The sequence below is a fragment of the Rhinopithecus roxellana genome, chromosome 12 (genome assembly GCF_007565055.1).
Source record: "Rhinopithecus roxellana isolate Shanxi Qingling chromosome 12, ASM756505v1, whole genome shotgun sequence".
In the NCBI taxonomy this organism is placed as follows: Eukaryota; Metazoa; Chordata; class Mammalia; order Primates; family Cercopithecidae; genus Rhinopithecus; species Rhinopithecus roxellana.
The window spans coordinates 40,646,729-40,672,641 of NC_044560.1; the positions used below are offsets into that span (position 1 = coordinate 40,646,729).

General features: G+C 42.9%; 1 protein-coding gene and 1 pseudogene across 3 annotated transcripts in view; both read left to right on the forward strand.

Annotated features, from left to right (window-relative positions):
- Positions 1–25,913, forward strand: part of WLS (Wnt ligand secretion mediator) — a 135,174-nt gene that overhangs the window by 66,201 nt on the left and 43,060 nt on the right. For both annotated transcript variants that reach the window (XM_010357066.2, XM_030913308.1), the window contains exons 3-10: positions 7,862–7,986; positions 12,132–12,293; positions 13,728–13,864; positions 17,035–17,203; positions 18,737–18,834; positions 19,198–19,261; positions 21,516–21,659; positions 22,877–22,960. In XM_010357066.2, coding sequence (XP_010355368.1) covers positions 7,862–7,986; positions 12,132–12,293; positions 13,728–13,864; positions 17,035–17,203; positions 18,737–18,834; positions 19,198–19,261; positions 21,516–21,659; positions 22,877–22,960 — 983 coding nt within the window. The remainder of the gene's footprint in view (positions 1–7,861; positions 7,987–12,131; positions 12,294–13,727; positions 13,865–17,034; positions 17,204–18,736; positions 18,835–19,197; positions 19,262–21,515; positions 21,660–22,876; positions 22,961–25,913) is intronic.
- LOC104657323 lies at positions 3,892–7,034 on the forward strand (annotated as a pseudogene). The gene has a single exon (XR_004052202.1). The product of XR_004052202.1 is annotated as a C-terminal-binding protein 2 pseudogene (transcript).

Sequence of the window (25,913 nt, forward strand, 5' to 3'; positions counted from 1 at the left end):
AGGCATTAAGTCCTGTCCTAACAGGTAAGGAACCAGGTCTGCTAAGATTGACCTGTGCTACCTCATGTGTGCTATCTCTCTGGGGGTGGGGAGTGATATCACCGTCTAGTAAAGGTCACTTGAACGGGCCATTCTCCCTGTGGTTTCTATTTTTTATGTACATCATAAAAGATGGCAGAATGCTATGAGACTACAGGCTATGAAGCTGTAGGGTCCTGCATCTGGTATTTCTAGGGTAGGGCTTTCTGAGTTTTGGCATCTTCACCTCATAAACAGGAATAACACCTCTGCTTCATATTGCACAGGAAGTAAGGAGATGATAACATGAGGAGACGGCAGAACATGCTATAATTTTAACAACCAATAACAGATGGCTTTAGAAAGCTTAGATTAGTGAATTCCAGACATTCTTATGAGCCATACTTGCAGCCTCCCAGGAACACTCCCTGTTTCTGTCCTGTAGAAAGCTGGGAAGGTGTTTAGTTTGTGTTGAGTGGCTCTTTGACCAAGTATGCTTGTTAGTTTCTTTTGAATTCTACTGTGTTTGTTTGTTTTCACCAACAAAGGTAGTAGAGTGCAGTGGCACCCTCACGTGATCCAGACTGAAGCTCTGCTGTATACTAGCCATATATTCTTGGGTAATTTATATAACGTCTTCTTCTCAGGATGGATGTGAGGTCTGAAGAAGGCTGGTGCATGTTAGTCTCTGATGAAGGAGAGCTGTTGCTCTTATTAAAGACCTAACATATTCATATTGTGTGACTGCTTTGAGGGGCTTCTTTTATCACAAGTTAGCCAGTTTTCTTTAAGCAATACAGAAAAAAGTAATTTTATTTTAAGGCAATTTCGATGACTTTATACAAGTTCCTTAAGATCTGAGGGCATAACTTTACTCATTAATTAAAAGAAAATATTCATGTCCACTTTGTGGAATTGTTGAGAACATTAAATGAGGTAATTTAAAGCACAGAAACCACGGGAGCTTAATATGGAGTAATTGTACATTAAAATACTGTGTGCAATTTTTGTTTTAAACTGCATATTTTAAAATAGTTTTTCCTTTGAGGATCCTCAATAGATTAGAATAACTTTTGAAGCTGGGACCAGGCAAGGAAGCAATCCTATCTAGCTTTGTCTCTCTGAGGCACCTGCTCTGAACCAGGCCCACCCCAAACATTTGTCTGGCTCGGGGAAACAGTATGAATGAAGACATGCCTATCGTGTGTCTAAATATTTAGAAGTGATAAATCAGGCCCGCAAACTGTTAAACCAAGTATGTTGCATCCTCTGATGAGTTACCTGCATAATGAACTGGATGGCCAGGTTTGAATTGAGGATTCATGGATGACTTGGAATTCTGTGTCAAAATGTGACTGGCCAGGAAGCGTGGGCCCCTACACCCCTTTTCTCCCCACCTCTGGCTCCATCCCATAAAGAGAGGGGCCTCGCATGCTTGTACATGGACACCCTAATCTCCAAGTTCAAGCTCTGTTCATATCTTCCAACAAATAGCAGCCTTTTCACTCCCACCCACCCGACCATCCAAGAAAGAGTACACAAGTGATTGTCTAGTTCTTCTTGGGAAGCCAGACCTGGAAAGAGGCCACACAGACCTTGGAAGTAAGATAAGAGTTCAAAGCTGTCTAGGCAGAATGTTCTGGGGTCTGACATCTCGGAGCATGGTCTAGAAATGAGGGAGTCTGTAGGCTCTGGGTGTACATATCCCCTTCACTTGGGAGTTTCTTGTCCTATAAAGAAGGGAACAGTTGACAGAGTGGGACCCCTTAAAAATATAGGGCCCAAACTTCAAAGACCCCTCTTGCCTGTGTCTAAGGCCAGTGTTGCTCTGAACCCTGCGGCTCCAAGGAGAACAACCTGTGAGTTATTTGTAACCTGTGTGTGAGCTGATGACATTTTTTACAGCTTTTCATATTTATACTCTTGTGTTTCTCCAAGCACCCTTTTCAATACAGTTGAAAGTCCCAATTCCTACTTCCAGCGTTAGAAGTATGATGTACTTTATTGCCTAAGATTTGACTCCATGGGAGCTCTGACAGATTCTTTCTGTTGACCACTGAGGCTACTAAGTGGGGAGAAGTTGTAGCCAGCTTGGTCCCTGACCAAGGGGAGATAGCAACTCTGAGCATGGTTTCTGCCAAGCTGGGAGTGGCACAATTTTTTCTACAGACCCTTGCTCTTCTCTACCTCCAGCCCTGGGTCTATGTATTCCCGTGGTGTCCTCAAGTCCAAAGTCTCTCCTTGGATTGTGGAGAGATGGGAAGATTTGGGGGAACTGAGGTCCAGCCATTTTGTGTGCAGACTTTGACCAGTCACCTCATTGTCAGTGCCATGCTTTGTTCTGCCTTGTGCAACCCCTGGTGCTTTCAAATTCTGAGTGGCTTCAGGTTCCTGCAGACATATTGGCTCATTTTTCTAGAATATCCCCTCTATAGGAGTGTAGGCTGTGGCTGCCAGGAAACCCTACTTCATGTATTTTTTATCTTTTTAAAAAATTTTGAGGCCAGGCACAATGGCTCATGCCTATAATCCCAACACTTTGGGAGGCTGAGGCAGGCAGATCACCCGAGGTCAGGAGTTCAAGACCAGCCTGACCAACATGGGGAAACCCTGACTCTGCTAAAAATACAAAATTAGCCAGGCATGGTGGTGCACACCTGTAATCCCAGCTACTGGGGAGACTGAGGCAGGAGAATTGCTTGAACCTGGGAGGCAGAGGCTGCGGTGAGCCGAGATCATGCCATTGCACACCAGCCTCGGTAACAAGAGCAAAACTCTGTCTTAAAAAAAAAAAGAAAAAAAAATTGAAATCTCTAGTCTGCTCATGTATCTACAGTTAGTTTTTTCCCTTTGTGATTTAATATCTTTTGCTTTTCTTTTTACTGTCTGTGTCTTTATTTTGTGGAATTTCAGGAGGAAAACACAGTGGCCAATTCACCATGTTAACTGAGGATAAAAATAGGAATAATAGAATAGTGGATATTGATGTTCATCGAGGGTTTCCTCTATATCAGAATGGCCTCACATTACTTCTTCCATAGATCATGTCTTCCTTTTCCTAGATTTCTTCTGAGAACCAGGGATCTGCCATGCTGCTATGTCAGCTTTAAGCCACTGTAGACCAGTGGATAGAAAAGCCCTGCTTTTCAGAGGGCAGTTATTCCTATCTGTTTCCCTTGTGACTTGTATGTGTTCAGATTTAGTAAACTTTTATTAAGCACCTACTGCATACTAGGCAGCATGCAGTGCTTTCACTAACTGGACTCAATCCTTGTTGCAGCCCTGGAGGAGGTGGGTATTACTTAGATGAGCAAACTCACATGCTTGGACACTGAGACTTCTTCAAGGCTGAATAGCCAGAGCCTAAAATTGTGGCCATTTTCATAACCCTAGTGGTGGATGGATCTCCAGTCATTTTGGAAATGTGATTTGTGCTTTTTTTTTTTTTTTTTTTTTTTTTCCCTCATTAAGACTTCTCTGGAGGGGTAGAGGTGTGGGGAGGGAGGGGAACGGAAGGAGGGTGGGGAGGGCGGGAGGGGGAAGAACGGGGAGCTGGGGAGATTAAGTTTTTGTGCTTGTGTCCCTGTGTGCGTGTGTCATTTTAAGGTGGCTCAGGAGCAGCCCAGAGGAGCCAGCGGTGGTCCGAGTAGCGAGGGACCGAACCGGGAGCCGTGCGGCGCTGAGCGGGGGCCGCACAGCCACCGCCCCGGGTGGGATGGGAGGGGTGGGAGCCGCCGCCGCCTTCAGGGTGGGCGCCTTTCACCGTGGACGCCGACCGTCCGGGAGGAGGGTTTCATCACCTTAAATGGTTTTGAACCAATGAAACTATTCTCTTAAAAAGACGGACAGCCCATCGTGTGAACTAGAGTTCGTGGACAGATTTATATTGGGTTCATAGTGGCGTCATGCATGCAGACTCCTGCGAGTTCCCCTAAGTTCTTAGAGGACTGCGTTGCAAAAAGCAAAAAACTGCTTTTTTTTTGATCTGAGAGTTGCAAGGTTCCATAAAGAATGGCCCCTTGTGGATAAGCACAAAGTCAAGAGACAGCGATTGGACAGAATTGGTGAAGGTATCCGCCCCCAGATCATGAAGGACCCCCTGCACCCCCGCCCCCTGGTGGCGCTGCTGGATGGCCGCGACTGCACTGTGGAGATGCCCATCCTGAAGCATGTGCAGTCCACGCAGGAAATCCACGAGAAGGTTCTAAATGAAGCGGTGGATGTCATGATGTACCACACCATCACCCTCACCAGGGAGGACCTGGGAAAGTTCAAGGCTCTGAGAGTGATCCTGCGGATAGGCAGTGGCTATGACAACGTGGACATCAAGGCTGCCGGCGAGCTCGGAATTGCTGTGTGTAACAACCCGTCTGCAGCCGTGGAAGAGACAGCGGACTTTACCATCTGCTGTATCCTCAATCTGTACCGGAGGAACATGTGGCTGTACCAGGCACTGCAGGAAGGCATGCGGGTTCAGAGCATGGAGCAGATCCACCAGGTGGCCTCAGGAGCGGCCCGCATCCGTGGGGAGACGCTGGGCCTCTTCGGCTTTGGTTGCACTGGGCAGGTGGTTGCAGTTCGAGCCAAGGCCTTTGGATTCAGCGTCATATTTTGTGACCTCTACTTGCAGGATGGGATCCAGCAGCCCCTGGGCGTGCAAAGGGTCTATACCCTACAGGATTTGCTGTATCAGAGTGACTGGGTCTCCTTGCATTGCAATCTCAACGAACATAACCACCACCTCATCAATGACTTTACCATAAAGCAGATGAGGCAGGGAGCATTCCTTGTGAATGCAGCCCATGGTGACCTGGTGGATGAGAAAGCCTTAGCACAAACCCTCAAGGAGGGCAGGATACGAAGGGCAGCCCTCTACGTGCATGAGTCGGAGCCCTTTAGCTTTGCTCAGGGTCCGTTGAAAGATGCACCGAATCCCCTCTGCACTCCTCACACTGCCTGGTACAGCGAGCAGGCGTCACTGGAGATGAGGGAGGCAGCTGCCACAGAGATCCACTGAGCCGTCACAGGTCACATCCCAAAAAGCTTAAGAAACTGAACAAGGAATTCTTTGTCACATCAGCACCTTGGTCAGTAATAGACCAGCAAGCAATTCATCCTGAACTCGATGGTGCCACATACAGATATCCGCCAGGCATCGTGGGCATGGCTTCAGGAGGATTTCCTGCAGCCATGGAAGGGATCATCCCTGGAGGCATCCCAGTGACTCACAACCTCCCGACAGTGGCACATCCTTCCCAAGCGCCCTCTCCCAACCAGCCCACAAAACACGGGGACAATCGAGAGCACCCCAACGAGCAATAGCAGAGAATGCCAGAAGGTAATTATTCAGATACACTTGGGACCAAGAGACAGTGAAAAACGATGAACTAAGAGAGAAAGAATCTTATGGTCTTTGTAACTGATTTTGGACATACGCATCATTGATGTTGCAGTGTTAAAACTATAAGAGCTAGAAAACTGAAGATGCTGTCTGCTTACAGAAGCGCTAAAAGACTAGGATGTGATTTATTAACGACCAACTTCTGTTATTGTGTGTTAAGTTTTTCATCTGTGCATCAAATCACAAAGAATAAATAGAGCTTTTTCCTTTATCAGTCCCTTAGGCACAGCAGGTCCTGAACACTCTGTTCTACAATGTTGCATCAAGAGTTCAAACAACAAAATAAAAAATATTAAGAGGAAATCCCCATTCTGTGACGAGTCCCTTAAGTCTACAGGGGCTGGTGACCTCTTTTTGCTAACAGGAAAATCACATTACTACAAAATGGGGAAAAAACTGTTTGCCTGTAATAGACACCTGCACGCATAGGATTGAAGACAGTACAGGCTCCTGTACAGAGAAGCGTCTCTCACATCTGAACTGCATACTGAGTGGGCAGGTTGGTTGTAACTTCAGTAAAACCCTCTGATGATGCAAAAAAGAAAAAAAGTATTAAGGTTCACAAGCTGTTTGTACTCAAATATATTTTCTCAGTTTCAGATCCTCTGCTATTTTATTGAGTGGAAAGTCTTGAGCTAAAAGGGTTCAAGAAGAATAATGTTGCATTTCCTTATGTCTCAGGAAACACTTTTCTGGTAACTTGTCAGATTGTCTATGAACAAACCCACTTTTTTAGACATTGATAAAGTCTTCTTTTCTTCATGTGATATTTTATACAACAACACTTCAGATGTATTAGATGTGACTGATTTTAACAAATCCTATCAGATTTGTATCAAAATAGTTACATGCTCTATTCATAGTCTTTTGTGACTCATTGCCTTTTTGTTTAAAAAGATGGCCTACTTTGAGCTTTGTATAGGTGCATTCCTGTTTTTGTGACAAAGGAAAACTTTAAAATTGTCCCAAACAGAAAAATAATGGCTATCAGAACTATGTTTTGTTTTAGTGTGAGTTACCATTACTGTATTTGTTTATTGTAAAGGTGGACATTTAGTGTTCAGTACAGTTTTCAATAAAAAGTAATTAAAATTTGTTAAGTACCGAAATTCAGGTACATCTCACTAATGTGAAAGCTCTCTACTTGAGATGTTTAAGGCAACTGCATTGTCAATTAGTCAATTTCCAACTCTTGTTACTGATAGGGTTCTATCTGCCTATTCCATAACCAGACTCAAGAACGCTGACAATTACCTCATGTGATACAAAGTTTAATTGAAAAATCAAAACTTCACACAAGTCCATCATTATCAAGTCATGCCATCCTTAAGATGTAATGGTGGGTTAGAGCTAAATCAATTCAGAAAAAAAAAAAAAAAAAAAAAGTTGCTCAACTTGTAGAGTTCTGGTTTTAATTTACCCCAAAGCAAAATGACCTGGACCTGGTTCAAGGGAGGGAAGTGAACCTTGAAACTGTTTTGCCAATAACCTAACAAAATGATATTTACCAAGAAGTGTTGCAAAATGGTCCCATGAGTTAAGAACTTGAAGTTGATTTAATGGATCTTCTTTTTAAATAGAATTAAACCTTTATACAAAAAAAAAAAAAAAAAAAGAAGACTTCTCTGCTCTTGAACTTGCTCATCATAGTATAAAACAGACAAAATTAATAGGTGCAATGTTTTATTAATCTCATCTCCTTAATGAGTTCTGTGGTGAGTTTAACTCATTTGTGGTCCAGTCCTACTGTTATGGAAGTATGTGTGAACATTCATTTGTGCAATTATGTATTATTATATTCCTATCTGTGTAGAAGTCTTTAATTTTGGAAAAATACTTTGCCTTTTACATTAACTTCATCCACAATATGAAGGGATTTTGACTCTTGCAGAAGTAGCAGATCCTATATTTGAGAACTTTTGGGAATAAGTTTGAGAAGGATGTTTTCAGACAGAATGTGACCAGAGAAGAGCCCCAGAGGGACATGTCTGAGGGGTGGTTGAAAAACTTGGTCATGTTTGTCAGAGAGGAAAGAAAATGCAGGCAGATCTGGTATGGTTTTCAAGAACATAAGGCAGTTTTTATGGAAGAAGGAAGGACCTCACCTTCCATGTGGCTTCTACAGGCAGACCTAGGACCTGTGGTATAAGTTATGGGAGGATGAGGTCTGAATATTTGCGCTCCCTCAGAGGAAGTGAGGCCCCTGTCTCTGGAAGAGTTTAAATGGAGGCTCTTGACTCTGGCAGAGTGGACATGAGAGGGCACCCAGCATTTGGCTTAGACTTTCATCCTATGACTTCTAAGTCTTCAGGTTTGGAGTTTGATAGAAATTAATATTTCTCTTTTGTTGGCTTCCATGGCAAAGCCTATAGGAATTTTTTGAGCTGTTTCTAAAATATCTTCCAAAAGCCATTTCTGAAACGTGCATCCTTTCTCTTGCAGGAGAAAATGCAGAAGTCTCCATGGACGTTTCTCTGGCTTACCGTGATGATGCCTTTGCTGAGTGGACTGAAATGGCCCATGAGAGAGTACCACGGAAACTCAAATGCACCTTCACATCTCCCAAGGTATGACCGCTTGCTGTCTAAGCCAACAGAGTTTTTATCTGGTTCTCAGGTATGTGGAAAGATTTGTTTACTTTTCCTAGGTGTGTCCCTTCTTCGCATGAGGACAGCTTTGGTAATACCTGTTCTGCGGAGCATTTTCTTTCCTCTTCTCTCCTACCATGGGCCTTTCCTAACTTTGCTTTTGCCTATTACTGTTAAGATTTCCTGTGAAATAGTAAAAACATGAGGTTGAAGCCTTGAGTACCTTGCCCCAGCTTTAGCCATTTTTGTCCTAAAGAGGAGAAAGATTGGGTGGTTTTATCACTGACGGTGTGACCTCAGGTAAGCTTACATAATCTGTCTGAGCTTGTTTTTCTTCTGTGAGATGAGATAAGAGCACCTACCTTAGGAGTCTTTTTAAGGGCTAGATCAAGCTTGTCCAACTCGCTGCCTGTGGACCGCAGGTAGCCCAGGACAGCTTTGAATGTGGCCCAGTGCAAATTCATTAACTTTCTTAAAACATTATAAGATCTTTTTTTGATTTTTTTTTTTAGCTCATCAGCTATTGTTAGTGTATTTTATGTGTGGCTCAAGACAATTCTCCTCCTTCCAGTGTGGCCCAGGGAAACCAAAAGAGTGGACACCCCTGGACTAGATGATACAATGAACGTAGGCAGGATGGCCTTGTACTTTAACATCTTGTCTGGGACATATTTGAGAGTCAAAGTGAATATTAACCAGATGGGCCACTAGGAGAAAATGTATAAACTAAGGCCCTCCATGGGCAAACCTAAGTACCTGTTGCAGTGTTTTTTGAAGCATTAGGGGAGTCTCACTCCCCCAGGTTTCCTAGAACAAAGCTACAGTAAGTGTGTTCTGAGGACCAACAGTGGCAGCATCGCCTGAGAGGTTTTAGGAAAAGCATATTCCCAGGGCACACCCAAAACCTATTAAGTCAATGTCTCAGGGGGTAGGAGCAAGGAATCTATGTTTTAACAGTCCTTCAGTTTATTACCTTAAACTCGATGAAGGTTGAGGGCCACTGCCCTAGACCATCTGCTGAATGCTAAACTGGGGGTGGGGGAAAGGAATGAGAGAGAGAGGAATCTTTCTTCTTAAATGCCCTAAATACTGGCAGAGGCAGGACTTTAGTACTTGAAGAAAAGTCTCTACCAGGATACAACGAATTTGTCTCTGAGACAGGAAGGTTGAGCCAGTGTCCCAGATGCCAATGTGTCTCTTTTAATTTGAACTTAGGTAAATTTGTGTCATGGGTGGCCATGTTACTCACTCCATAGTGACAGGGACGTGTGGGACACCCAGAGACCCATCATGGGGGATTTTATATCTCAATTTCCATAGGGCTGTCCTCCAGAGAAAGCCATTTGTAGGTAGAAATGAGTGATAGACAGAAACTAGAGGAAGCAGGAGGGAGGAATAGCTAACATTTTCAGATCTTTGCATGCAACGGAGAAAGTTAATTAAAAATCTTTCTAGCTGTCTCTGCAAGTTGACTGCATCTTTGAAATACTGGTTGAACATCTAAGCTAGATGGCTTTTGGGTGCAGAATTGTATCCTTAGAAAAGGGAAAAGTCATTTCTCTTATTTATACACATGGAGGGCACGGAGTAGTGTGAGGGGGAAGGGTGTTTGCCTGCAACTGCTTCTTAATGACGGTTGCTTAATTATCTTTAGGATGTGTTGATCCCTTGCAAGAAAGATATTAAACCTTGAAAGGTGCGAAGGAAATGAATCATCAAGTCTCTGCTTTTTGATTGCAGTGAAATTTAGTCTTGAGTCTCAAGATTAAATGAGAAATTGCTTTAAAGCTTTTCAGTCCCTGGTGGATTGTGAAGTTGAAAAAAAAAAAAAAGTCAAGTTGCCACCTGCTGTAATTTGTCCTAATTAGTCAGTCTCATGCTGGAGTTGGGGGAGAACTGGGGGTGGGGGAAAGGAAGGAGAGAGAGAGAAATCTTCCTTCTTAAATGCCCTAAATACTTTAGTACCTGAAGAAAAGTCTCTAACAGGATACAACGAATTGATACAACCTTCCGAGACAGGAAGGTTGAGCCAGTGTCCCAGAAGCCAATGTGTCTCTTTTCATTTGAACTTAGGTAAATTTGTGTCATGGGTGGCCATGTTACTCACTCTGTAGTGACAGGGAAGTGTGGGACACCCAGAGACCCATCATGGGGGATCAGAAGTGACCCTGGAGATCATCTTACTTACCTTTCTCATTTAGGAAGAAACAGGCCAAATGAGGCAGGGTGACCCAAGGTACCCAGCAAGGAACATGGTCAGGACTAGAATCAGAGCCTCCTGGCCTGGAGTTCAAGTCTTTATCACAGCACAACGCCTGCCTTTGGGCAGGGCCCATGTCCTTCTCCCAATTGTGCTACTTTTGGGACCCTGGGCGAGACACACACCAGATGGTATTAGACTAAGTAGGTTTTGTTCCCTTCCCCCTTAAATTCTCAATTTCCATAAATAAAATAAAGCTCTAACTGGAAACAAATCAGAAAATGTCCTCTTGCTGTTACCACAGAGGATAATCAGCCTCCTCACTGCAACCTAATCTGAAGGAGAATTAGAGCCTGTAGTGAATTTTCAGTAGTACCTGCAAAGCCCCCATCCTCCCTGATTTGAAAGTATAAGAAAGGAGTGGAGGGGAGAAAAAGATGATCTGTATAGGAAGAGTCATCCGACCTGCAGCTGAGGTTTGAAAAAGCAGCAGCATTCTTTCTACAGAAGAATTTTTAAAAATCAACCATGCCAACTATAATCAACTGGTGTGTCTGACAAGAGCCGCTCACACGTTAGGGATAAAAACTGTTGACAACTGATTGGTTATGTGTGCCATGGTGGGGAAGAGGAGTTAGAAGCACCTCCCCACCTCCACCTTGCCATGTGTGTCTCTGTCTCTGTACAAAGGTCTGTTTACTGCACTCTAAGCTCTGACAGTTCAGTAAGGAACCCTCCCCACCAGCCAAAATCTCAGAAGGGGCAGAGCCCCTTTCTACACACTCTTAAACTATAGACTCCTTGTTATCTTCTTTCTTCTCATTTCTTCAGTGGATCTTTGCTCTGAAGATTTATGACAAATTATGGAGGGCTTGTGAATTCAGGCTTAGGAACGACAAATTAGATCTCCCCTATCACTTGATCAGGAGGTACCAAGTAAACATTGAAGCTGACGTAGAAACCCAACATTGTTGGTAGACTCTCATCTTCTATATCAGGGAAAAGTCCCGGCCTGCTGAAGCTCATTCCTCTACATGCTCATATTTACCCCTGGCCCCCACCCCTCAGCAGGTACACATAGCCGGGAGTCCTGGTGAGGTGGAGCAGAAGTTAGTTTTCCAAAAAAAGCTGTGTCCCTACTGTCTGATTTCTCTCCACCATGCTCTGGGCAGTATCTCTTAAATTGTTTGGCACGACGTCCAAGAGGCTTTCCTAGACACTGGGCTAAATTTTCATTTCATTAAAATGTCTATTCCCTTCTGCCATCTTGGACTGGTAGGAAGCACTGGAGGCAGAAAATTCTGAGTGGTTATCTCTGGCCACTAATCTTATTATTACCTTTGTTTCTTCTGTTTCAACCTTCCCTAAATACCAAGGGCTCCTCGTGTCTTTTTTTTTCCTGGCAAGTGAATAAAAAGAAGATATTTTCAGCTGCTTCTAGCTTCTCCTTCAGGCCAAAATCAGAAGAATAATTAGCCATCCTTAAAGAGTGTAATGATTGAGCAGGAGCTTCCACCTGAACGTTTAAGAAGCTGACTGTTCCACACAGCCTTAGAGGTCCCTGACGACACACTGCCGATAAAAACTCTTGTAGCCCTGGCAGACAAGGTTAGTAAGATGTGAGGTTCTAATGAAGATTAAACAGCCGAGAAAAGTGTTAGGAGATAGAAGGAAGGTGTCTCTGCTTTCTACCTAAAATTTCTGGTTCTACCTTGAATATGGCTGTTGTTGTTGTTGTTTGTTTTTAGGTTGTGATAACTGCGTGGACACCATGCCTCCAGTATGCCTTGTTGCTCTGTACCTCTAAGGTGTACCTTTAAGCATTAGCTGTTTAAAATTGGTGTTATGGGTCCAGGGTAACAGAATTCAGAGCCAGTCTATTGGAAATAGTGACCCTGCCTCAAACCCTCTGCTCTTCTTCCAGACTCCAGAGCATGAGGGCCGTTACTATGAATGTGATGTCCTTCCTTTCATGGAAATTGGGTCAGTGGCCCATAAGTTTTACCTTTTAAACATCCGGCTGCCTGTGAATGAGAAGAAGAAAATCAATGTGGGAATTGGGGAGATAAAGGATATCCGGTTGGTGGTAAGTGAATGTAATTGATCTTGTCATGTGTATTGGAGGGGAACTCCATCTCACTCATGGCGCCTCTATGCCTCACCTGTCTCATCTGAGAAATGGGAATAATAACATACTCATGATGGCTGAGATAATAAAGTGAATTAATCTGTGTGAGAGATTACAGAAATGGAAAACAATGCAATTATTGTGCCCACTTAAGATTTTAAATGGGCTTAAGATCACTTAAGATCATCATAATGATAAGATCATGATATAGTCATGATTGCATAATGAATAACACCAAGATACAAGTAAATTTTCTTTTTTATGTGTTTCACCTTGCAAGCACAATTGTTAAAGGGAATGGGGTGGTTCTTTCCATCTTATTTGTTTAATTGGGGAAAAGTTAGAACTTGCTGCAAGGAGGACCTTTCTTTTCAATCTCAACAAAGTCACAATAATTGGGTAAAGAAACAGAAAAGCGTAAGAATTACCTGTAATGTCCTACTATTTAGAGAAATAGTCACTGTTCAGGTTTTGATATATCTCCTTCCAGGCTTTTTTTATACGTAGTAATTCCCTTACAAAAAGTAGGATCATATTGAACTGACTTTTTTCCTTGCTTATTTAATGGTATATATAATATAAATTGGTGAATATAATATAAATATACTTTACAATATTGGTTAGCATTTTATAGAATAGATTTATCTTAACACTTACCAATCTCAACATACTGGCCATCTAGGATATCTGCAACTTTCTAATGAAAAGCTTACCAAAAAAAAAAAAAAAATTGATCATGTACTTAATCATTATCTTAGCATAGGGAAAAAGCTCTTGTAGCCCTAATAGACCAGATTAGTAAGATGTGAGGGTCGAATGAGGATTAAATGGCCAAGAGAGGTGTTAAGAGATAGAGGATATCTCTGCTTTTTACCTAAAATTTCTGGTTCTACCTCAAATGTGGCTTTTTTGGGAGGTACACTGTAGGGGTGGTAGCTGGGTAGATATCATACACCCTGTAGGCCCTATTAATCCGTACCTGCCCTATTAATCCATACCTCTAAAGTGTACCTTTAGGCATTAGCATTTTTAAATCAGTGGGATGAGTCCAAAGTAAGATAATTCAGTCTCTTGGAAACAGTGACCCTGCCCCAAAGCCCCATGCTCTTCTTTCAGACCCCAGAGCATGAAAGCCATTACTGTGAATAGGATGCTCTCTTTTTTCCTCTGGTCTCAGGTCCATAGCACAGGGATCTTTTAATATGTATTTCTATTATCTCTGAGGAGAGGCCAAGGGTATATGAGGGCAGTGCATGCTATGAATGTGAAAGCTCTTGATCATGAACATTTGCAGACAAGGTCTCCACTTACCTCTCCCACAAACACATTTGCTAGTAGAAGGAAATGCTAAGATAATATTCACCTTCAAAATTATCACTGGTCTCTGCCTAGGGGATCCACCAAAATGGAGGCTTCACCAAGGTGTGGTTTGCCATGAAGACCTTCCTTACGCCCAGCATCTTCATCATCATGGTGTGGTATTGGAGGAGGATCACCATGATGTCCCGACCCCCAGTGCTTCTGGAAAAGTAAGAGCTGGTTTTGGAGTGCTCTTCAGGGATACTGGCTTCTCATGATCTACCAAGCTCTTGCTTTTGCTTGTGTCCAGTTCAAGCAGCCAGTGTGTGACTTAGGCCAGTGATTTGACCAGGAGTCATCCTGGACTCCTTTTTCTCCTGCAGCTTTCCTATGCAAGTTGTTATTAACTTAATTCTCAGGGTTCTACCTCTCTCACCTTTCTGGCTCTTTTTAATTAATAATTTATTTTTTGGAGACAAGGTCTCACTCTGTTGTCCAGGCTGGAGTGCAGTGCTGGGATCTCAGCTCGCTGCAGCCTTGACTTTACAGGCTCCAGTAACCATCCCATCTCAGCTTCCCGGTAGCTAGAACCACAGGTGTATACTCCCCAACTAGTTTTTTGTATTTTTTGTAGAGACAGGGTTTCACTATGTTGCCCAGGCTCATCTCGAACTCCTGAGCTCAAGTGATTTGCCTGCTTTAGCTTCCCGAAGTGCTGGGATTACAGGTGTGAGCCACCGAACCCAGCTGACCTTTTCGGCTCTTTAACCTGTCTTTGCTCTTCGGGATATTCCATGGTCAGAATCAGATACTTGTCTGTGTTGTAGTGAAGAAACTGCCCTAAGCCCAGCTCCTCTCACTTAAAGAAAGACAGTGCTCCTGCAGATGTACCTACTTTCCCTCCACATCATTGACTTCTCCCTTTCTGCTGGATTCTTTCTATTAATATACAAACATGCCCTGCCATCTCCCCTTCTTAGACAAAATTCTCCCATTTCCCACTTCTCCCTGAAGCTACATACCCTTTTTCTGCCCCTCATTACAGCAATGCTTCTCAAAAACCTTGTGCATATATGTCTTCTCCTCTGTTCTCTCTTGAGTCCATTCCAGTCTGGATTCATCACCACCACTTTACTAAAACTGCTTTTCACAGGATCACCAACAACCTTCATAGTCCAAATCCAAAGGTCATTTTTTAGTCCTCACTTATTTTTTTTTTTTACTCATCCCAACATCTGACATAATTGATCAGTTTTTCTTCCCAGAGTCTCCTCTACCCTTTTGTTGGTCATTCTTCTTTGCTGACCAGCATTTAGGCTCCATTTCTGTCTCCTTCCATCTTTCCAGCCTCTTAGACGTTGGGACTGGGGCACCTGCTTTGGACCTCTTCTCTTTATTAGCTGTGCTTTCCTCAGGGGTGATCTCACCTACCTTCGTGGTCTGAAAAATCATCTGCTCTCTGATGACTCTTAATCTATATCTTTAGCCTCAGCCTCTCCCAACTCTGGACCCAAATATTCCAGCTCTTTACTTAATGTCTTCATTTGCACTGAAAATGTCACATGTACCAAGGACAACACTTGATTGTGTCCCACTTCCAACCTGTTCCCTCCCAGAATCCCCATTTCAGTAAATGGCAACTCCATCTTTTCAGTTGCTCAAACTGGAAATGAGGCAGTGAGTCATCCTGTATGTCTGGTTTTCACACTTCTCATCCAACTCACCGGGGAGTCTCACCATTTCCACTGCTGCCACCCTAATCTAACTAACCCACAATCGCTTCTCACCTGGATCAGTGGGAACAGCCTTGCAACCCCTCTCCTTGCTTCCACCACGCGCCTCCCTGCAGCCTATTCACAGGATAGCCGGAGTGCCCCCTTTCCGGTGTTAATCAGATCCTGTCACTCCTCTGCTCAAAGCTCTCCACTGGCTTTTCATCTCCTTTGCCCTGACCTATAAGCCCCTTGATAACTGGGTGCCTTCCACCTCTGATCTTGTCATTGTCCTCTCCAACACCTACCAGCCCCCTTTATTGTGCTCAAACCCTCACCCCAGGGCCTTCACACTTGCTGATCTCTTCATCTGTCCACCTTATGTAAAATCACATCCCCATTGCTCTCCACTCTCTTGCCTAGCTTTTTTTTTTCATGATGCTTATTCATTTATTTATTATCTTTTTCTTATACTCCCTCTCTCACTGCATCTCTGTGCAAGCATCACAAGAGCAGAATCCTTGCTTATTTTGTTCACAGTTATATTCTCAGCATCTCAGAATGGTGACTGACACATAGTAGGAGTTTAATAAATATTTTTTGAGTGAATGAATCATGTCACTCCATTGTTTAAACTTTTTATTGGATTCCAATAAAAAGTCTCTTCAAGATACATTTCAGTTCTCTAGTGGGATATGCAAGTTTCTTCATAAGCACAGCCCTCTTTGTTTCTCTGGTCTCATGTCCTGTCATTTCCTGATGTGCCACATGCAGATCCCCAAATGCACCAGGTTCTTCCAGGCCTCTGTGCCTCCATCCAGGCTCTGCCCTCTCCTCCAAACACCCTTTCCACCTCCCTTACCTTGACTCACAACTCAGCTCCATTCCTGTCTGTGTCAAAGTCAGAAGTCCTGGTAGCAGCCTTCTATGCTTTAAAACTCTATGATATTCCTGATCCTGTTCTATTCAATTGTCTCTTTATCTGGCTCCTCTACTAACTGTATCTCCCGTGAGTGAAAAAACAGGTCCTGTTCATTTAGGATTCTACAGTGCTAACACAATGCCTGGTACGTGATCTGTGCTTAATTAACATATGTGTTTCAAGGAGATGGAAAAAAGTATGAATAAATCAGTGACATAAGAATTACATTTTAATAGAGAATTGGCAGTTCTTAGTGTGACAGGGGAAGAGTAAAATAAAAGCTAAACAAGCAGTCAAGAGAATTTACATTTCAAATGTGTTTGGAGTCATGTATTATTGAAACAAATATGCTTATATAATTCATCATTGCTGAGGATATCACAATAATAACGAGTGTTCTTAATGATCAGATGAATGATAACCTGAATAGGTGAAAGAGGACAATTATATTCACTGAGGCCTGGGTGAGAAGGCAAGGGGACACAGACATTATAGGAAGCTCTTCATCTGCAGTGGTACCAAAGTAAAGTGTGGGGCATTAAGGAGGTCAGATTCACTTCCATAGAGAGGTTGGTGTAGCACTCTTTCATTCTGCAGCAGTGTGAACTACATAGGACATTTTGCATCTCTGTGCAGAAGAAATTGATCATATGGCTTCAGACCCAATAAGTAACATCTCATGTCTCAAAACTGACTTCTGGGAATTGTTTGAAAATCTGCCCTCCAGATGAATGAAGTGGCTGTTCTGATATTTTCTCACCATCAGAGTCATCTTTGCCCTTGGGATTTCCATGACCTTTATCAATATCCCAGTGGAATGGTTTTCCATCGGGTTCGACTGGACCTGGATGCTGCTGTTTGGTGACATCCGACAGGGCATCTTCTATGCGATGCTTCTGTCCTTCTGGATCATCTTCTGTGGCGAGCACATGATGGTAAGAGCCCCTGCGAGGGACAGACGTCTGTACCAGCTGCTCCGTGCAGGCTGCCAAGCTGACACCTGCCCCCCTTTGCCTCTAGTCAGCAGTGGGTGAGACAGAATAAACTAGTAGTTACAAGTGGGAACTCTGGAGGCAGACCCCTCTGGTTCACATTCCTGCTTCACCACCTGCTGACCAGCTGAGTGGCTTTAGGCAAATGACATTATCACTCTGAATCTCAGGTCCCTCATCTATAAAATGGGATGTAAAGGCCTAATGCATGGGGTTTTTGTGAGAATTGAATGAGAGAATGTGAGTAACTTAAGATAAACACACACATTCTAATGATTAGTATTATTTCTTGCCCTTGAGCTTGAGTTTCTTGTCTGCTGGCTTCTGCCCTGCTTGTCCTGTCCCCAGGAATACAGATTAACCACCAGAGAATGTGGACCTGGCTCTTTCCAGCTGGCAATGTGTCCAGGTGGCCTAGTAACCCCTATTACTCGGAAATACAGACCTTCCTGGTCTCCTCAGTTTGCACAGACACCAAATCATATTTCAAGAGGGCCTGAAGGTACCATGGTTAAAAATAAGAATGGTGTCGTCATCACATTGTGGCTAAGATGATATGCCAGCTGGACCTTGGTGTTCGTGTCAGGCACATGGGCTTCATAGCAGAGTGGACTGTTTTTAAATTCCATTATGGCTCAGTCATAAAAACCAGACCTCTGAAGTCCTGCCGCTCTTCCAGCAGAGCAGTGTGAGAGCAGAGAGAGAGAGACTTCTGCCTACTGCTAAACTGTCTACATTAGGGGGTCTTTCCCCATGAGGGGTCCTCCAGCAGAGATGCGCTAAGAATGCGGCCTCGACATCAGGGCTTGGGAGTGGAGGGAACTTGGTCCAGTACTAGGAAGCCAGCCAAGGATTGTCCACATGGAGCTGGTGTGGACTGACCCACCTGGGGCCCCGCCTGGAGGCTAAGATCATCTTTGCTTTCCCTTTTTTCTCATTCTACATTCCTTCCTTTTCTTTCTCTTGGTGTCTTTGTTTATCAAGGAGAATCATTGCTGGTTTTAATAAGGATGGGGAGAAAATATGCCTGTTTTCCTAACCATAAGAGACACATTTCACATATTTAAATGCTTTAATGTCTTTACTTTGTCTTCTGGGGATCAGTCACTTTTATAAACACAAGTTACAAGTCACATAGAAATTTAATTCAGAATGAGTTATTTTGTGGACCACAAAGTGTCCTCTGCCTGGGAGCTGAGGTCATTCTTTGTGTTCCCATGGCATCCTGTTCTTATTACTCTCAGAGCCCTTATGGCTGGGCTTTGTCATGTTCTGCATATGTGCCAGACTCCCCCACAGAGGTGAGTTCCTGAAGAAGAGATTTTCATCCTCTTTGTTCTCATATACCTATGAGTCTAGCATAGTACTTGATACGTAATAGGTGGTCAGCAGGTGTCCTTCGAATGCTGACTCCCCCATAGAATTGCTTGGTCTTCCTCTCCCCTCTATCTCCCTTCTCAATTTGGTTTTCCTCAGGATCAGCACGAGCGGAACCACATTGCAGGGTATTGGAAGCAAGTCGGACCCATTGCCGTTGGTTCCTTCTGCCTCTTCATATTTGACATGTGTGAGAGGTGAGCAGGTGTTTGTGGGACACTGAGCCAAACTGTGCATCACCACGCCCACTCCTGTCACTTTAGGAGGAGTGTTGGAAAAGGAGAATGGTGGTCGGGAACCTTTGGTATGGAAGCATTGGACGTGGTCACATCCTCAGACAAGGTCTGGGATCAAATCAAATGCACAGCTCTTTACAGTTGCAAAATGTTTGGGCTGATGTATTCTACAAGCTTCATTTCTCTTTAGGATCTCTGTAATGTTTTGTAGCCTAAACACAGCCCTCACCCCTGCAGCTGAAAAGCTAAGAATACGTGAAAAGGAAAGTTCCTGTTTGCCTTTGTATTAATTTGTCTTGTCTTTCCATCTCATTTTCTTTGTAGAGGGGTACAACTCACGAATCCCTTCTATAGTATCTGGACTACAGATGTTGGAACAGAGCTGGCCGTATCCTTCCTTGATGGGTTCAGGGTTTTATTTCTTCCCCTAGCCACCCAGTCGCCAAGATCATTTTCTAAGGCTCTGCTGATGCTCCCCATATGTACTCAGCCAGGGCTTTGATTCTCAGGCCAATTATAACAGCACAATTAAGGCTGATAATAAGAATTACTGCTTGCTTTCAAGCCTGGGTGACAGCAGGCAAAATGAGAAGGTCGCAGCCCATCCTCCCAGCAGAGGGATCCGAGTTTCTGGGCTTACTGCAGCCTGTCTGAATTATCTGTTATACACTGTTTACTGCAGACTGAAGCGTGACTAGCTTTTCCCTGGAGCCATGGAGGTTCATCTCTGGGCCCCTGTGGGAGAACCTGTTTCTGAAATTGCCTACGTGCGAGACTTCTTACAGTGACCTTGGTGTGCTGGCAAATCATACTGCTGCTATTCATTCCTGAGACCAAGTGGAGATAAGGCTAAAGTGATTAGTTCCAGAGGAGTCGCCGAGGCTTCTGGTTGGTTGGCATAAACTCTAAGTCTTCTTCATGAAGCAGAAGTGACAGTCTTAGCTTATCCCTTTTAGGATGCTGGATTTAAATATTTTATCTTCTGGAATAGTACGTGAAATGCTCTTGGGAGAAAAAGACTCTGCTCTGGAGTGGAGAGAAAGGCCTGGGTTGTATTCTTCCTTGATGGCTCATATCTTGCCGTGTGCTAAGGAATATGCTTTGTCTTGCCACGATGTCTATATTGGTTTCTTATTGTCACAAGAACATTGTGAGCAAACTAAATCTGTAGTATCATTACCTCAAAGATGAGAGAGAAGCTCTACCCTTCCTCCATTATGCCACCACCAAATGTTAGCTGCACAACAAGGAGAATGTTTATAATGTTAAATCTAGTTCAACTTTTTAATTTTATAAATATGATGGCGTGAGTAAAATTTCAAGTCCTGCAGAAAATAACTATATTCCCTTCATTCCAGGATACTGTTCATTATAGGAAAGAAGGAGAAACTGCACTAGATATTATATTATTTAATGAAATATGCATGCCAAGTTCATACTTATTAAATGCTTTTAAAAATAGACAATTTGAGCCAGGTGTGGTGGCTCATGCCTGTGATCCCAGCACTTTGGGAGGCTGAGGCCAGTGGATCACCTGAGCTTGGGAGTTCAACACCAGCCTGACCAACATGGATAAACTCCGTCTCTATTAAAAATATAAAATTAGCCAGGTGTGGTGGTGCAAGCCCATAATCCCAGCTACTTGGGAGGCTGAGGCAGGAGAATCACTTGAACCCGGAAGGAGAAGGTTGTGGTGAGCTGAGATTGTGCCATTGTACTCCAGCCTAGGCAACAAAAGCAAAACTCTGTCTCAAAAAAAAAAAGGCAATTTGGGTAGAGTTGTTGTAGTGGAAAGGGGTTGGAATCAGGTCACCTGCCTTCCAAGGCAGCTCACACTACCCCAGGCCTTGGTGGTTCTCAGATTGACTCTAAAGGCAGGTCAGCCCCCCAGTGGGTCTCAAGTATACTGGCAGCAACCCAAACTCCCATCTGTGCCATGTGTCCTTCAATCCCCATTCTGTTGGACAAGATTTTCTGTGGTGACAGAAGACTGCAAGTAGTCCTTCTTCCCTGGTTTCACTTTAAGACCTTCAAGCCCATGCCCAGGGCCCCTGCACTGAGCCCCCACGTATCTCCTCATCAATTATGCCAGAGCATCTCAATCTCATTCTTATAAAACTCCAAGGACGAGCCCAGTGGTTTCCAAACATAGTCATACTTGATGTCCTAGCCCCGGAAAATCTGATTCCACATATCTGGGGAGGAAGCTGGGGATCTACATTTGAACTCTTCTGGTGATTTTAATATGGTTTTTCATCTGATCCATAGTGACCAATATATGCTTTATTAGTGCTTTTCAAATTTATTGTGTATACGAATCTCCTGGGGACCTGGTTAAAAGGCAGATTCTGATTCCTTAGGTCTACGGTAGGGCCTAGATTCTTCATTTCTAACAAGCAAGACGCCATTTCTTTTCTTACTTGGTTGAGAAAGCAATATTGAACACCTCCCTCTGTGGTACTATTGTGTCAAGAAACCTATCACTGGCGTTAGAATGTCAGGTTTTAATAATTTATCCCCTTGAAAATTTCCTATGTATTTGGAGACACAACAAGTATTGCCAACAGACCTGGGGAGAAGTGCCTGGGCCCGCTGAGCTTGGCCTTGGCTAGCCCGTTGTTTCCTTTAATGGACACTACCAGATGGCCTTCATCATCGTGGCTGGAATCTGCCTCTGCCTCTACTTCCTGTTTCTATGCTTCATGGTATTTCAGGTGTTTCGGAACATCAGTGGGAAGCAGTCCAGCCTGCCAGCTATGAGCAAAGTCCGGCGGCTACACTATGAGGTGGGCAGATTTCTTGGCGCGTTCTGGAACTGGTGCTTGCTTATCTTTCTGCTTGATGTGTAAACACACACACACACACACCCCGGAGATAGAAAGCCTTAACTTTGAAATACACATTGAGAGATTCTCATGTAGGATCTCTGGGCAAACTTAAAGGCCAAATCTTACTCTGAGAAGCATCTAGCTGGCCTGTCTAAATCTTGGCATTTTCTGTGGTACAAATGTGCTTCCATTTCCAATAAGGAGTAAACTTGTTCAGCCAGTTCTTCAGCTTGGTGATGGAATGTAGGTACATACTAGATGGGAGACTGGACTATGGCAGAACTGGGATTTGGTTGGGATGAGGCTTTAGTCAAAGTTCTGTCCCCAAATCAACCCTGTCCTGTAATTAAACAGGGTTTAGTCCAGGTGATCTGATTTCCAGACTCTTAACAGGCCACATTCCCCTAAAATATCCAGCAGATTCTCAGACAGTTCAGTAATCTCTGTTTATAGATTATGTTCCTCATTCAAGAGAAACACTTAGCATCCTCAAATCCCCAATGCAAGCAACACATCCTTGATTTATCAGGGATCCCTTGGGTTCATGCCTAAGTGGCTGTCCTTGGAGAAACAAGCCTGATTCCTGTATGAAAAGAGAAGCAGAAACTACAGAACCTCAGAGTTTTTATATGCAGTAGATCTTGCACATAAGAGTCCCTGAATAATAGGCCTCCCTCCTTGAAACACAGGTTCTCTTATCCTGCTCTCAGGAAACCACAGGCACTTTCTAAGGCTTGCCTGTCTCCAGAGCTGGAGTGACATGAGAAAATTCAACCAAATCCACTTCATGTTGATTAATATGCACATTTCTTTTTGTTCATTGGAGCAGAATTTTATTACAACCACAGAAAACTTGGACTTGGTAACTTTGAACCCTTGCAGAGAAGCATAACCAGCTTAGCAGGGAAATTAGCAGCCTCACGACGTGTTGTGAATAGAATTTCCCAGGCTCTCCTATCGCTGCTTTATGAGTGATAAGAACATAGGAAATATTTGACCCAAGAAATTTTCAGCCACACTCACCTCTGCAGAAGAAATATTACTATGGGAAATCGTTTTACTGTCATTCTTAGGGATTTGGTTTTAGAGATTTCTTTAAGCTTTTTATAGATTTATATAGTGAGAAAAGGATTGGTAGCTGATGGAGTATTAAACTACTCTTTCTTTTCTAATAGGGGCTAATTTTTAGGTTCAAGTTCCTTATGCTTATCACCTTGGCCTGCGCTGCCATGACTGTCATCTTCTTCATTGTTAGTCAGGTAAGTGGACCCTGAGATGTCAAGGTGAGAATGTCTCCGCAGAGGTCCTCTACCCTGCACAGAAATTTGATAGAGCTACTGAGGAAAGGAGCAGAGAAGTCATAATTCTGGATAGCTAGTCAAGCCATATTCTTCTGGGTCTTGATATCACCTGGCCAAATGGACTAAATTTTCTCTTTCCATAAAACTTTGTAGGAGATAAAAGTTTCTAAATAAATTAAAAGCCTACAGCCAAACTGAAGGGCACGTATTTTATTTACTTATGAGAATAAACTTATCAAGCCCTGTAGCACAACACTAAAGCATAAATTTGACTCTATTTTTATCTAGCATTAACATAGATCCTTATACAGTCCATCAGCTATTCCTTGTAATAATTATATTGCCACTTAAATATGAAACGTAATTCAGAAGTCCCTTTGATAGCATCTTGTCTTTTTACTGGTTATTTCCAAAACTCAAAATTTTGCTATACTTGAAAATCTCAACGATAATAATTTAAAAATATTCATAACTTGTTTTGAAGGGTGGGAAGTACTCTTTAAGTCTAATATATCTATTATTCATTTGAGCTTCACAGAAATCCTGCAAGGTAACTAGGGCAGGAATCGTTATCCTAGATTGCTAGAATGTGATATCTAATAGCTTTGGAGAAAGTTTTCATTAATGCTGTTTTCTAGCTGGATGGATTACTTAACAGTTCTAAGGTTTAGTTTTCTTATCTGCAAAATAAATATAACAGTAGACCCACAGAAGGTTGCTGTAATGATGACATGAAGTAATATTTACAAAGAAGGATGCATTCTGAGAAATGCATCATTATGTGAGTTCCTCATTAAGGGAACATCATAGCGACTACTTACACAAACCTAGATGGTATAGCTTGCTACATACCTAGGCCATATGGTGTAACCTACTGCTCCTAGGCTACTCACCTGTACAGTATGTTCCTCTACTGACCACTGCAGGCAATTGTAACACAGTGGTAAGTATTTGTATATTTCAAACATATCTAAACATGGAAAAATACAGAAAAAATATGGTGTTACAATCTTACAGGACCACCATCATATATGTGGTCTGTTGTTGACTAAACCATCATTGTGGCAGCCAAATGTAATTAGCAGAGCACCTGGCACATTGTAAGCATGAATAGCTGTGTTCTTATGAATAGCAAGAAGGTTGAATGTCTTTCTTGCCAAAGGACATGCAATAAGTTAGAGATCAGAACCCAGTCCTTCTGACTCTTTTGCCAGTGCTTTGTCATTTAGCCAAAATGGAGGATTTCAGCAGTGCAGATAGTCTCTTAGGACATGACTTGCTCCATTCTGCTAGGAAGTTTCCCTAGTACAGGGACTCCTAACCATTTTTGTATACGGACCCCTATAGCAACCTGATGAAGGCTACGAATCTCCTCTTAGAATGTTTTCTAATAAGTAAAATAAAATACTTTGAATTTCAAAGGGAATCATCTCTATATATTATATGTAATATGTATTTACAGTAAAACATGCTACAGGTATATTACAGATTTATATCTACAACTGTAACTGATGTGAAAATATCATGATTCCTATTGAGAAAATCACAGTAGTACTAACACTATAGGGATTTTTCTGCATCTGTAATTGAAGTAAACATTATCTTTCAGTTAGGGACTAGTGAAAATAAAGATACAATTTTTTCTATTCTAGTTTATGGACCCCTTGAATTCTATCCAAGGACACCCAAGGGAACACCCCAAGTTTGGAGCCTCTAGAGCCCTGTTGTTGGCTGTGCCACTGGGGAGTGTTAGTGTTGCTAGCTCTACTGAGGTTGAAATGAACATGGAAAAAATAAAACTGATATACATATATGTTTTTGTAAGTTCTGTTCACCACATCTGCTTTGACCTATAACACTGCTGTGTTTGTATCAGGTTGTTTGTTTATAAAACCCTGGAAACTTCGCTTTCCACTCCACTCTGAAAGAGTTTTTTATTCTACCAGCTAAGGCTCAAACATCCATATTCAAACAAGAGTGTCTGAGGCCTGACTTCTCCCGTGGCTGTTCCCTCCTATGACAAAAATGCTTTTCAGTTCCTCCAGTCCCCCAGTAGTGCACAGTGGCACTTGACACAGCCAGGTCTGCAAGGCTGAGAGGGCACGGAGCACTTCCTTGGAGAAACAGAATCTCAAGGAAGATGGGTTGAGGCATAAAAGGCAATTTCAAGATATGTTTTCAGGAAGGCAGAAAGAAGGGTGCTTTTGGTCCTAAGGCCACACACAGGTCCTTGTGCCAATCTGGGAAGCTGACGTCATTCTCCCCACACTGCCTCATGTATGTCTTGCCTCTGTGGGGAGTGCCTTCCACCTGAAGTCAAGAAGGACTGATCCCTGAAGCAGCTACGTGTTGCCAGGATTTAACCTTGTACATGTTTAATTAGTGTACTTCTTACAGCAAAGGAAGCCATCTTCCAAGGAGCATAGTTTGTGGCTTTTCTTTGGAGAAAAAGATTAATATTCTATTGCCTCAGTATTTTCTAATACAGCTTCAGCCTGTGGCTGGCTTTTTATATCTGCTGTGACAGTCGGCCCGGAGTGGATTTCAACTCTAAGGGGGTAGCAATGAGGCCTTTTGAATTCCATTAGCTCCTCACATTCCTCCTGCTGGGTTTTTTTTTTAAAGATTTATTTATAGACATCTAAGACGTTTTCCGGCATAACTCTCAGTGTCCCAGGTACTGTATTAATATAGTCATCAGAGGATTTATTTTTTAATGTCATTTTGGAATGTCAGAGCAATGAGCTCACCTGAAAGGAAACCTATTGGGTAACTTTTTGAAATGGATCCCAGCCTTAGGTAAAAGGAATGTATTAAAACCCCCATTATACTCTCAGGCTTGCTGTGGGAGAGCTTGCATTTAAGCCTCATGAAATATAATGCGAGGGGATCTCGCCAGGATATTGAAGCT